This window comes from Cavia porcellus, unplaced genomic scaffold, assembly GCF_034190915.1.
Source record: "Cavia porcellus strain 051 isolate PalLab524CR breed Dunkin Hartley unplaced genomic scaffold, mCavPor4.1 scaffold_12, whole genome shotgun sequence".
NCBI classification, from domain to species: domain Eukaryota; kingdom Metazoa; phylum Chordata; class Mammalia; order Rodentia; family Caviidae; genus Cavia; species Cavia porcellus.
In genome coordinates this window covers 47,560,183-47,575,248 of record NW_026947495.1, presented here as the reverse complement: position 1 = coordinate 47,575,248, position 15,066 = coordinate 47,560,183, and the positions used below count along the sequence as shown (strand labels likewise).

General features: G+C 34.9%; 1 protein-coding gene across 12 annotated transcripts in view; it reads right to left on the bottom strand.

Annotated features, from left to right (window-relative positions):
* Positions 1 to 15,066, bottom strand: part of Pkp4 (plakophilin 4) — a 221,759-nt gene that overhangs the window by 90,070 nt on the left and 116,623 nt on the right. For all 12 annotated transcript variants that reach the window (XM_005007677.3, XM_013142390.2, XM_063259128.1 and 9 more), the window contains one exon: positions 4,982 to 5,094. In XM_005007677.3, coding sequence (XP_005007734.2) covers positions 4,982 to 5,094 — 113 coding nt within the window. The remainder of the gene's footprint in view (positions 1 to 4,981; positions 5,095 to 15,066) is intronic.

Sequence of the window (15,066 nt, the reverse complement as noted above, 5' to 3'; positions counted from 1 at the left end):
CAAGGGAAACTGTGCAAGTCTCAGCCCAGGAATGGGAGTCCTTCTGAGCAACCAGGTTTGTTCATCATCTTATAGACCAGTGGCGGTGAACCTAATACACACATGCCACAGAAGGGTGTTTCTATCCTACTGAAAGGTCTCAAAGGTTTGCCATCACTGTTAGAGATAAACTGTTAACTTTATTAGTGTTTCTGTCTCTAGCTTGGCTACTAGACCACTCAGGGCCAATGTGGGCTTCCGATTTTAGCAAATGCAACATATTTTTTGTACTATTTTAAGTACCTTGGCTTCATCTTACTTTTCTCAACATTCTATTTTCTTTCCTCTAATTTCCTCACTCAATTTTTAGTTTTATATTGTAAAAAAGTGTTTCAAATACTTCTGGATGAGGTAAAATGTTTAAATATATAGATTACTGTATATTCAGAACAAATACGTTAGCCTACCTCTGAGGCTTTTATACTTTACAGGGGTTATCTCTGATCTGATAAGTCTTCTTTAGATACAGACAACATTAATCCAGGTTGAGGATTATTATAAACTTGTTGATATCACCTTTATTAATGTTCTTATTTGTAGGAAATAAAACAAATGGAAAATGAGATTCTCGTTACCTTATTAAGCTAAAGAGTCACTAATTAAAAAAACCCAAGCAATTTTATTTTAATATATGTATTTTTTAAAGTCTCAGCAAGATACACTTGCAAGTCCACCATAAGTGTCACGTAGCTGAACTACTCACAGTTAGAGCCACTCATTTGGGGAAGGGACTCACATTACAATGAATCAATTATTGAATAGGGACCCATTCTACTAACTCCTTTATTCATTGGCTGAGGCCAATAATGGCAAAACTTCGGACAACTGAAAAAGCCAATAAAAACATACTTATCATTCTCTTTGAATCATTAGCAGAAACATTGGACAAGGGGAAGAAAAATCTTACAGATTACCCTACCTATGGCTACAGAATCCAGATCAAACAGTATGAAAGATAACTAGGGCTGGCAATACGGCTCACTGGCACAACGCCTGCCCCACAAGCATGAGGTCATGAACTTGATCCTGGTATCAAAAAAAAAAAAAAAAAAGATAGAGCAAAAAAGAAGAAAGATAACTAGCTATAAACTCATCTGTTTTGTTGAAACTCAACTCAGATTGTAAGTATGTAAGAATGAACAATATTCATGGCTATAAATAACAACTTCACTTTTAATTTTAGCCAACTAGAAATGGTTGGCAGGAAAGAGGGTGTGGGTCTGAAAGTTAATTTCTATTTATACCCTTAGATTTTGGTTCTAGGACAATTCAAGGAGTTGGAAGGCACACAGGGATGTCTTTCAGGTGACACACTGTTTTCCAGTGAGTATCTGGTCAGTGTGCAGACCTGGAAGTCAGAACAGAGTGACCATGTCATATACTTCTTAAGGTCCACGAAAAAGCATTCACAAAGGTATCGAGAGGCAGACATGAGAACAGGTAGCCAGGAACTCAAAGATACCAGGTTTAATCTAATGGCAAGGCACCGTCAAACTTACTGGACTTTCCTGAGGTTCACCATCCATTCGATGACCCTTTCCAGGATGCCTGTCTACTGGCATTGTGCCCAGGGTGCAGGGTAGGGTTGGGATCATCACAGCCCAGGTGAGACAACACAGGCACAGAAAACAGTGCTAAGACTTCCTATGGCGATGTGATTTTCCCTGAGCAACTTGAGAAGGGCTGAAACAAGGAATGTGAATAAAATGGCAGTAGAACATCCAAGTGGGTTACTTACTGCAACTAAAGTTCACTCAAGAAAGAAACTCACCCTCTCCTAACTCTAAAGCTCCATAAAAGATTCCTATTTCTCTGGTTGATCTTTCTTTTCTCTGTTGTGTATATTTAACTATCAGGAAAGGAAAACTCTCTACCAATTGTTATCACTAGCAGTTTTCTGTAAGTCTCTTTTATAGACCTAATGAAATTCTGCACACTCAAACCTCGTCAACTTGATAACCCACTGGGTCTTTTCGGGACAAGTCCTAGATACTACTGAGCCTCTTTGTACTCCCGAACAACCACGGTATAGGATTGTACATGCCTATGTGCACATTCCCTCCTTTTCTCTGGTCAGCTTTAATCTCTTCAGGACCCACTCATTCACCTAACATTCATTGCCTAAGCCCCAGGGACATTCCAGGATGACTCCAGACACCAGACATGAAGCAGGAACAAACAATCCCAAAAGAAAACAAGTAACAAATAAAACCTCCCAAAACTCTGATAGTAACTATTACCCATACTATGTGATTTTCTAGATTTGCTTTATAACAAATCTATGGAATCAGCTAACTGAACTATAATAAAAATTTGATATTTGAAAACTTAAACTATGGAAAACAATCTGACAGTCATGCATGTATCAACTACTCTTCTATTTAACATATTAACATTTTGTCATACTTGCTGGATATGGCTCTTAGATAAAATTTTACAGGTTAGGCCAAAGCCTAATTCTTGGTATCTTCCCACTTTCTTTCTTTTTAGAGGTAACATTATCTTTAACTGGTATCATCCAAAACTGTGCTATGCTTTTCCTCTGTGTGTCCTCACTGATAACTAGTTCTAAATATTGCTTAATTATTATACAGTACTGCTATACTTAAAAATGTTAACAGAGGGTAACTGCCTATGTCTCCTGTGCAACACAGATGCAATTAAAAGTTGTTTTGAAAACATGCCCAAGTTTTGTTTGAAAACATGTCCATGTTGATATACATTTGACTGAGTTTACTTAGACAGCTTATCTCCCATTTTCATCCTGATGGATAACGATGTTCTCTGTAATTTTTTTTATATTTTTAAACACTTATGCAATGAGCATCTTTTGCCTCTCTCTCCCTCAATGCCGCCTCCCTTTGCTATGCACACCTTTCAGAATTTCTGCGAAGATATCTGGTTCTTGAAGTTTGAAATGTTACTCTTTCTTCCTTCTACTGAATCTCAATCATTGTCAAGTATTTTTCTTTTTAGGCAAGTTTTTAAAATGCAATCTTCTACAAAATCAGAATACAAAAAGATGTAATGAACAAAGCATAAATACAGAATTGTCTTTCCTGCCCTCTTTAATGTACCTTTTCTCAGTTTTGTGACACACTCAGATGCTATATTCTCATCTGGATTCCATAGCTCTTGTAGAGCTGTTTTCATGGAAGAATAGTGGTTTAAATAGAAGTTTCTGTGAGAGAAAGAACACTAGAAAGTTCTGTTCTGTCAGCTGGTAACACTCGAGTGTTTTATAAAATCTTTTTAATAGCTCATCTCTACGGTATCTTCTCAGATGGGACAATCATATTTGAGCTTCAAACTCACATATTGTAAAAGTTTGGGATTTGCCAAGGGTGCAGCCCTTTATAGTCAAAACTTAATGGAATGCAATCATCTCAAGTACAAATGTACCACCTTGAATACTCGCAAGGTCACATTTGCTGTTTCTTGCATGGGCCATTAAGGGCAACTCTAGAGCTTATAGGGGGGGTCTTACAACTGTCCTCAGGCCTATGCAGTAACTCAAATGCTTTTGGCTCTGTCTTTCATTTCCCTTTCTATGTTGAGGGATTTCTTTTCTCTTTTGTCATTTTTTCTAAGTATTGGTTTTTATTATTGGCATAGTAAGTATTTCTAGGAGTTTAAGAGAAATTCTGTATTTGTTAGATATGGTGCCAGAATAAAACTCCTAATAAAATTCTTCAATGTTAAATTAATTTTTCCATTAAAACAAAATTCTATCTTTCTAAACCAGTTGATCTACATGGTTTACGAATACATAATGTCATATTATTGAGTTTGTGAAGTTCCATTTTTGGTGGTATAGCTGCATATAACTTTTAAACAGTAAGGAAGAAAATGAAAACTAATTTTTGTTTTAACAATTTGCATTTCATTGATAAATTATTTCATCAGATACTGCAAAGAAAGAATCAGAAATTTATAACTTGGTACTTTGCTTCTAATTTCTTTTTCTATAAAAACTTAGTTGGATTTGCTTTTTAAAATAACTACATACTTTTGTATTTGTTTAAAAGGTTTTATTGACCTTATCTGTGTGCTTTATGCCTTAATAAACATGAAAAATTTATGTGAATGCAATTTAATACCCCAATAGTTTAAAATTTGTAAGTCATCTAGAAAAGAGAAACTACAAACCATATTCTATTGAGCAAAAAAGAAGTTTATGTCTACAAGTAAAAGAAGACACTGAGAAGAACAATTATAGAAATGAAAATAACAGACACAAATTATTGTAAGCATACCCAGTTAAGTATAGATAAAACAGGCTTAAAAGTGCAAGCAATAATAACATTTTATAGTAGGATTTCCAGAAATATGTAATTGCTAAGAAAGAAATCAATAGATAAGCAGTGATTTAACCATTTATAGTATGCAGCAATAAATTTAGTAACAGTGATGTTTTCAGATAGCCTGAGATGCCATTTAAATAAAAACAATCATAACTACATGCTTTTCTCAGTAATGACCTCTTTCTGTACTTACTATAATTGAACACTCTAATAAGTTATTTGATACAATAATTAGTTTGTATAGTAGTTTCACAGAGTTACAAAAAAGCTCAAAGTAAACTAGAGCCATTTTAAAAATATTTAGAAATATTTCTTAGTTAAAAAATAATCTGGTTTCACACCACCAGCTAGCTACCTTTTCCCAAATAGCAATTAACTTTAACTGTCCATCCACTTTAGCAGTTTCTTTTGCTATGGAAAGCTTATCAATGCTACATAAAACAGTTCCAGCACAGAACTGAAGGCTAATCAATACTGCAACAGGCTTCTGAAAATTAACATAAATTGACATTTTTGATGTCAAACACAGGAATGCAAGTAAAAAGGAACAGCATAACAGAATCACTTTCTACATCCAGGGAAACTTCATCAGACATGTAACTTGAAGAGTCATAAAATCAGAGGCTTTGGCCCTATACCTGGTGCTGGCGATGCTTGGTGATTCTGCTCCAAGCCTACATCTTTCTAGTTGACTGGCAACAATCTGCCTTTCCACTTCCAGTTCTCGGGTGAGTCGTTGAAACTGAAGCTCCTATGATTCAAGGAAATAAAAATGCATATAAGGAGAGGAGGTTTACTGCTCAAGCGGATCTGTGAACTAAATATGTTACAAGAATCATAGAAACATACAATATAAAGTTATAATACAGATTTATGAAATTAAAGTTTTGGATGGCTTCAATAATCTGATTTGCGGCTGTTTTAAACTTAAAGGTACTAGAGAATATCAGCTTATTTGGATATGGATATCAAGATCTTTATTTGCTTTTTTTTTTTCTTCTGTAGATATTAACTGAGGTCTTTTAAAACAGTATTCCTTCTTCAGTGCTGTATAAATTTAAGGTCCACAGAAAACTTACTTGATATATTCACATTAAAGGGATACCAACCAATCTTCATCCTCAATGGCAAATTGCTAAACCTCTAATACTGTATTGTAAGTCAGCACAGCAATAAAAAATGTAAATCTACATGATGAACATCACTTAAATATGTTTGATATGAACCATTTAACTAAGGGAAGAAATCATATCAAGCTCATAGAAAAATTCTTCCTGTATTTACCTATGGCTTAATCAACAAAATTTTGTTACTGCACAAATATATTCAAATGCCACAGTTTGAAATCAGAGATGACCAAAAACAAAACAGAACAAAACAAAACAGGATAAACGAAAGACTGAGTCATAATATGGAATTTAAATTTTTCTACTCAAAAGCTGAAAGATTGTTCAGACAAATTATATTTTTCAACCTATATTATATACAGAAATCAAACAATTTCTATTATATAAGAAATGCTAACTTTATTTGTACTTCTCTTACTATATTTTAATAAGTAGAAAGCATGGCATACTATAAAACATCTAAAGATCAAATCAAATATATTTCAAGGTTTTAAGCCATCAATATCAACTCTAGGAATACCTCAAGATCCACTGTGCTTCATTACCACCTTATAAGATTATTCAAAGGAAATGCTGAACTGCAGGTAGTCTAATTTGTTAACAACTGCTAGTTCAAAATACCAGGCATATGAACACTAAACCTAGAAACCAATTAGAAACAAAACTATCTAAAATATTATTTGTAAATATAAGCAAATAGTTGTCATACATTTTGAGTAGCCTATGTGGTATTAGACACATGTACAATTACTTGATAGCACTGACTATACAAATTTCACACATCCTTAACATACTTTTTAAGAAATAGTTTGTAAATTTCTTATCACTTGCTGATATTAAGAATCCTTTCCTTCTGAATCCACTTGGTGTAGCTGTGTTGGATAAGACATAGAAGAATAATGGGTCAATAATATGTGTAATAAGATAATAGGAATGTAGGCAAATGCCTGATGTTAACAATTTTTGGCTCTTAATGTGTTTAGCAACAAAAGATCAGCTTAATACAAACTATTCTGTATCACATTTAGTAACAGGTTAAGATAATCTTACAAAATAGTATTATGCTTATCTTGCAATATTGGTCTTCAGTGTTTCATATATATGAGGTATACATATATATGAAACAGTGTTACTATGTCTGTCAGTCAGTCAGTCAGTGAGTTAATCAATCAATCAGGCTCTCTATCAACTTTTCCACAAGACTGGGTACATGAATTAATCAAGCTCACCTTTGCCCTCAAGCTGTTACATTACCTTTGTACTCTGGTTCCAACAGTTACTAGTGATTGAGGGTTGCCTTATTTTCCTCAATTGTGGGATAGCCATAAGTTACCACAGCAAGATAAGATTAAAGTGTTTTAAATCAAGAACATAGTAGAAAAAAATTCCACTGTAGTAAATTTTTAAAATGATGTTTGAGGTTGCATGCATATGACCTTTTAAACAACCTTTCAACGAAATGTTTGGGAAATTCCTGCCTGAAGGTGTGTGGCACAGTTCCTGTAATTCCTTCCCTCAGTAGAGACAGGTCCCTTCGGCTGTCGGGAAGATGGAGTCATGACAGACTGTGACTCAGAAACTGTGACTCCAGGAAACAGGAAGCATCTTTCACTTCTTCCTTCTTGCTGAACTTCCTGTACTAGGCCTCAAATCAATTACCTCCGAACATACTCCATGTTTATGCTTTGAAACTGTCAGTAGCTTATCTGACCAATTTTGTGGCACAGATTTAGACAATGTTCTTGGAAGCTCAGTCTCAAGCCTAGCTCTTCAGCCCTTCTAACAAGTGTGAGAATTTAGTAATGTTTACTAAATTTCTTTTCTGCTTAATTAGCCTTTATCATGTACAATTAGGAAACTTGATTGATACACCTACAGAAACCATGTACAGGTGCTGAGTTGCTAGGAAAACCTTTCTGCTCATGATGTAGTTGGCATTTTGTATTTAGAAGTTCGGCAAATTATTTAATGTTCTTATGAACCAAGTAAAGTCTGTATTGTATTATTACTAGCCATGGAGCCCATAAAAATTATTACTACTTTTTTTATTTTTATTTTTGTCTTTTTCCTTTTTATCGGCACCGGGGATCCAACTCCCGACTGCCTGCTTGCAAGGCAGGTGCTTATGCCGCTGAGCTAAATCCCCAGCCCCTCACTGACTACTTTTATCAAAACCATCCTTCCCAATTGTGTCTACACTTCTCTAAGTAGGACTCATTGAAATATCAAAGGCAGACTATCACAAAGCGATAGCTATAAAGCATGGAATTTATAAAAAGATCTAACATCTGTGAACATTTACAAATAAAATATATTTCGGTGCAAAATGATAACTATTGCCCTTAAAGAGGATATAAATTGACAGCCACAGCAAGATTGTCAGTAAGATGGATGAATAGGTCAAATATTTGACAATTTTTTCTCTGTTAGCTTCCTAGACTGACTGATGAGGAAGGCAGCACTGTGTTACCATGTAAAAACATATTTAATGACTTCCAAAATAACATTCATTAAGATGATTATGCAGAGATCAAGTATAAATTTTAAATTTTTATACTTGATCTTTTCAACATAGACTGTGAAGCTTGAACCTTAAATCAGTATCCAAAATCATGCATATATATGATACATAGCTTGTATCTGTTCTCTTGTGAGAAAAGGAAATTAATGCTAAAAGTGCTTACCGATATTCAGTATGGGATGATTTCAACAGAGCTTGGCAAACAAATGTTATAAGGCTTCTTTTATATGTGCCCCATTTTTCTTATATAAATATCTTAATAAATATTTTGAGAATCAATAGAACAAAAGAAAATAAAGCTTCCTTTTCACAATAGATCACATATGGTACACAGAATCGCCCTGTCCAAGAAGCCCACAGATGGACCTGCTGCCCTAGCTGCCAGCAGGCAGTCTGTGGCATTTAGCTCCTCCAGGGCTATTTCAGCTGCAAAAAGCCTCCTGGTCCCAAAGCACAGTCAGTATCCCCTGGACTAAGGTGGAAACAGTAAGACCAGGCCCATATCCTCCTACAGTCAAGACTTTGCCAGTAAGCATTGTATTTCCACATATAGTCCTGCTTTCATTCAGGGGTATTGATCCATGATAAATATTAAACTCAAAAAACTATCTCAGTGAAAATCCAACTGAGACAGGCTTATGTTTTGGATCTCTTTTAGGGTAAGTTTTTATTCTGATCCCCAAGTCCAGTTTTTTGACACTGTGAGACACTTCAAGTATACAGAAGAAATAATGGTAACACAGTGAACATCTGTGAAATATTAGGTCTGTTATAATAATTCTTAATATTTTGGTTCTTGAGAAATAAAATATTACAAATTTACATTGAAATACAATGAAATCCCTTGGTTTTCTTTCCTATTCTTCTCTTTTTCCTTCCCTGAAAGAAATCATCACCTTGAACTTGATGTTCATTATTCTCATGAACATTTTATATTATTACTATATTTATACACTGATACATTATCTATAGCATTGTCTTGTATATCCACATAATTTATGTAAATGGTATACTGTACAACTGTCTTAGTTACTTTTCTTTTGTTGCTAAGACAAAATACTCGATACCCAAGTTTAAATGGGGAAAGCTTATTTAGCTCACAGTTTGCAGAGGTTTCAGTTCATAATCAGCTGGCTCCAAGCTAGTGTGGCGCGGCAGAGGCATTGTAAAGAAACAGTTCATGCAAGCAGAAGGTAGCAAAGCAACAAAGGAAGACCACAACTCTTTGTATTCCTTGTATCTTATCTAGGCTACTTAGCACGGCAGGCACTCACACTTAATCCCAGTGTCTTTGATTCTAGCAATGCACCATGAATCAATTCCAGTATCACATACTCTAGATGCAGTCACTTCTGAAAAAGCTCTACCTATGAATTCATGAGGCTTTGCGGGAGACATCTAAATACAAGTCATAACAATAGTTATTCAAATTTCTTTGCAATGATTTTACGATTTTACCAGTATCAATACACGTAGATCTAATTTACTTATCTTCATTGCTCAGTAGTATTCCATACTAACATTTTAGCACAATGTATTTATGTTCTTATCATGATCAGTTCTTATATTGTATCTAACTACTTATGCAAGAATAAACAGTCTGCAAAAATAAGCATTCTTCTATAAATCATTTGGTTCACTTACGCCAGACTTCTCCATATAAATGACCTAGAAGTGCTAGGTTAAAAGGTATGTACATTTCATTTTGCTTGATAATACTTGTCAGTTTATTTTTTAAGGTACTTTTACAAATTTATATTTTAACTGCAGAGTAGGATGGGTCTAATTTGTTTATATTCTCATTGATACTCATTTATGTTTTGGGATATAAACATTCCTTTCTTATAAGCCACCTTGTTTATCCATTATTCTGTATTTTCCTGAGAGCCAACATGCTTTCCTAGGCTTCTTAGTAACATTTAGGTTGTTGAATCTCATAGGTGTCAATCTCATAAGAATGAAAATTTCTCCCAACTTTCAGTGCCAAGGTGTGTCCTTTTCTGTGGAATAGTTTCCTCAGTACACTTAATAGTAGTGTAGCTTTATAAAGCTCTAGCCTTGGGCAAGGAATTGCATGAGACTGTAGACAGTGCACAGCATTCAGACTCAGGCAGCATATACTGTCAAAGGCCAAGCTGAAGATCATGGAGCTGAAGCAGGCACTCTGAAGACGGAAGCCAGGTTTATTGCTTACTTAGCTGAGGACTCTCGGTTTCATTTGTTTTTATTTCTAAGAATACCTCCCATGATTCCTAGCTTAGGTTAGCTTTCAAAACACATGATGCAAGTATTTTATTCAGTATATTTAGTTTCATTTGGGGAAAGAAAAAAAATAGTTAAACTATTGAATCTACATAGAATCTTCATTATTTTCTCTAAATTTTCTGAGATGTATCCAAGATTTCTCATTATTACCTTTAGTTCACTATTTCGCTGATTGCCACTTGGACTTACCTCATCTACTGTACTTTTTTTCCTAAAGACAGTATTTTCCATTTCTGAGGCTTCTAGTTCTTTCTTTTGCATATTTGTCCTTGAATGCTGGATTAGAGTGAAATTTTTCCTTCCTCTATTTTCTCTTCCTGTTTTGGTTTACCTGTACTTTAAACTCCCAAGTTCTTCAGTCCTAAATGAGGCTTTAAATTGGTGACTCAAATGTTTCTATGAAACTGTGTAACAGGGTTCTACACATATAGACACAGGGCAACCACTTCTTTTCCCTGATTGCCAGAAATGCTCAGTATCAGGCAAACTTCTACCTCCTCTGATAGATTCATTCCAGTTCTTAGCTTAGAGACTCTGATCTTGCATTAAAAACAGGAACTGCTTCTCCTTCCTATGGTGCCTACTTCCTCTCCTCCTTCTTTAATCCTGACATCCAAGCTAATCTATCTTCTGACCTTTTCCAATTGTGCTTTATGGAAGCTTTACTTCAGTTTACAAACCCGCCCTATTGCTGGGTTACTAGGAATACTGTTCGTCTTCAGGCCTCAAGTGAAATGTGCTTTCCTGAATATACTATTTTTTGTACACTATCTCTGGAGAAGACTATGCACTTCTGTGTACCCCACACTAAACTGCCTTGAAGATGGGAAGTAGTTTCTTCTAGATCTTTTCTACCTCTACTTATCAACTTGAAGTTACTTAATAATATTCCCCATTGTCAGAATGTTACATAATTGTCCTCACTTTCAGCATGATTGGTAATCATGCCTCCACTTACATTGTTGATGTCAGTCAGTCAAGCTCTCTTTTATTAACCAAAGAATGTTATTTTCCCAACTATGTACCAAAGTTTACTGTGTTGAGATTAGAACCGTCCAGCTGCAGCTGCTTATGTGTGTTACCACCATTTACTGACTTCAAGTTAGTAACTGACTCACTAACTTAGGAACTGTTGTGATGTTGACAACTATGCTACCATGGACAAAACCTTCCATTGCCTGTTCCCACAGTAACACTGATCTTCAGTTTCTTCCAGGCCTACTGGAGGGAGAAGGTCCTTCTGAAGCTGACATCTACATGCCTTCTTGCCTCCTCCCAGAATCTTCTGCATCTTTCTGGAATCTTTAGTATTTTTATTAGTTTAATACCCAATTCATTCTCATCTGAAGATACATCTTCTCAATATCAGAATTTCCCGATCTGCTTCTTTACTATGTCTCTATCAGGTAAAATTCTGGTGTAAATTATTTCCTTTCTTGAAAAAAATTAGTACATAATAATTATATTAACTATTGAGTTATACTATGATATTTTCACATATACATAAACTGTGACACTATCATCCTCTTGCCATTCCTCTCATTCCCTTCTTTTTGTATAACAGTTTCTCTTCTAATTTCATGTCACTTTATTTTTTCCCTTTTGAACATACAGTATCATTCTACATACTGAAGTTATTAAAATTCTGGATTCTCATGCTTTTATAGTTTCCCAATATAAATTAAAATATATTATTATTTTTAAAAACATTCATCTGTGTACCAAAAGTCTTTTCATATTACCAGGACACACAACACACATCAGGGGTCAACATACCTCTCCAAGTCTATAAATCACAGCAGGTTATTATAAATACTGGTTATATCCAAAGTAGCAAACTGAAATGGTCATACTGTGATGGAATCACTGATTAGAAAGGATTATTACTTCAACCTGAGTTGATTTAAATCTTCTAAAAGATAAAAATGATGTTTTCTGCTTTAGTATACTTGAGAGTTTTATAGCACTAAATAATATATTAGATTTATAAGATTCAGTAGTATATGTCCTGGTCCTATGATAGATTATTGCATATTCTTCCCTTTTTCCCACATTCAAAAAATGACTAAATTATGGGCATAATTGTATCTTTCAGGGCTGTGAACCAGGCTTAGGGAACTCTTCATTTGAAAATCTCTGGCAATCACACAGATCTGTAGATGTTCAATTCACCATCTCTAGTCAAGTTGCCAATGGTCTGCTAAGTAGCTCCTGCTGAATGGTGGGTAAATTCTGGCTTCTACCACAAGGCCACATCTCTCCCACCTCCTGTGTTTTCTATTTATTTCTTCACCACAGTAGTCCTCCAAGTATGATCCTTGGACCAGCAGCATCTGCATCACTGGAAACTTCTTAGGGTTGAAAGAAATGGGGCCTAACAATCTATACTTCAAGAAATCTTCCAGGAGACTCTCATGTATGATTAAATTAAAGTTTAATGTTCTAATAGAACTGCCACTCTTCTTTCATTTAGGCTCAGACTGGAAGCGCTTTAATCTTGTCATGATTTCCTCCCTTTTACTCCCTTAAATGGTTTCCCAAATCCTGCCATTCCACCTCTCTTAACACTGGCTGGATGCATCATTGCCTTGTCACATTAACATCGTGCCACTGTAAGCGAATTACATTCTTGTATGCTTAACCATGCGGCACACACGTGGCTGCCTAATGCTAAGAATGGTTCCATTAGTTTGTCCTGCTCTGTGCCTGGGCCGGATAGCTGGTTCATACCTTTACAACATCTCAGATGACCTGAGCTTTGAAACAGTCCAGTGTTCCCCACAAGATGAACTACTTTAATAACTCCCCACAGGCAGCCTATCAGTCATAGTTTTCCCCGTTTTACTGAAAAATTAAGTGGCCTACAATCACTCAAAATTCAGGTCTGAAATCCCTTTAGTCTAATGCCTAACCATTAGGCACCATTCCCTTTCTGCCACATTCCACAGTATGACTTAGAAAAATCGGACTAAGCCAGAGTTGTAGCACATAACTCTCAGCTTTAAGTATCTCCTCTGTCCACTGTCACTTCTCTTCATGCACCTGTACAGAACTGTTCATGGTTTTCTGTACATGGCACACAAAACTTTTCCTCATTTGTTCCATCCACCTGGAACACCATCCTCCTATGAGCAAAAATGTCTTTTACCTAGTCTTGGGTACAGTGCTCAGTGATAATATCTGCTAAATTTACTATGTTAGATTCTTCCTAAATAAAAGTAGAATCTATATTTCACTCATCTCAGTATCCTTGTAGTTGCCCACAAAAACAAGAAACCCTTTTCAATTCATCAAGATGACTTTTATACACTTATTGCTATTTACAATTGATTGCAAAGACTTAAAAATTTATAGACCTCCAAAGTATATTTACACAATGATACAAATAATATAAACGACCCTGAGATTCTTCAAACATTTCTCAATTGTAGTAGTAATCATGCTCTTAAAATGTTTTAGAAAAAAATCTATGGTACCAAATAATATTCTACTTTTACCTAAACTCACAGGAAGATATGGAGGTGGAACTGAGGCTAGAACCCAGGTTTTCCAACATGTTACTTCTGTTTTAACAAGTTAACTCTATTAGGAAATTTCACATTGTTAATGGCGTAGTGGGTAAATGATGATTTGAAGTCAAAGTGTGTATAAGCTCAGGGGCATTGTGGCTCATTGTTTGTAATACTTATTGTCATGCCATAGACAGCCTCCTCTTTTGCTCAATACTTTTACTTGTCTCCATCTGCCTAACTCCCTGGTCTCTCAGGTATCATGCTCAGTGTATTAGAAAATCAGAAGCTTCCCAGCTGTGGATGACATTTTGAAAAATCTGTCTAACAGTGTGAAAATATTTTCACATTTTGAACTAGCAACACAGTCTTTTATTTTCATCTACCTTTTTTCCTAAAAAGCACAGTGCTTTATAAAAAATACATATATATGGAAATATAAGTAATCCTACTGACATTTTTTTAGCTGGAATTTTCCAGATTTATGTTTAAAATTCGTTATATTTTGGGTAGTCAAATGGGGGTTAAGGAAGACTGATACAACCAGGAAACATGTGTGCTTGGAAAATGTGTTGGCTATGGTTATCAGTGAAAATGTGGCTGTCATTTTCCAACAAGGCAGTTGTTTGGGAGAATTAATGTCAAAAATACTGATATTTTCCTTAAATTGTAATCCTTTGAATATGTGATTAGCTATTACTTTAACTCTCATTAAGAAATTGTGAAAATGACATTAATAATTAATCTGGCTTTCTAGTTCAAAACTTATTAAGACCAACGATGCTATGTTAAAGGCGTACTTGAGTGCTGATTGACTGCACAGTATATGATAATGCATATTAAGCATTATTTGCTGAAATGGAAAACTAAAAAGAATAAATCAACAATTTCTCACTACATCTATGTGGAATACTTACTGCATACAAAGAAAATGATAGGAAATGACAAGAGAAACAAGGCCAAACTTAATTTTTCTTCAGTAGATGTAATATGTAGTGCTAGAGTATTGGCTAGATTTAAATGCAATTGACTTACAGTTTGTAGTAACTTAATAAAATATAATTACAAAGAAAATACTGTAGCTCAGATTTTTTTCTTATGTCTATGCATTTTACTTTTATAATTTTCATTACTGTTCTGGAGACATTTCATGGCTGAGTGTGTGCACGTGCATGTATTTGTGTAAGCATGTAGGGTATAATAATTAGAATGTGAATTTATCATTTTTGTCTTAGCCAGTGAAATAGTTCCCTGTGAAAAGCTGTTACCTGGCTTGAATTGTGTTACAGGTAATTTTTTTT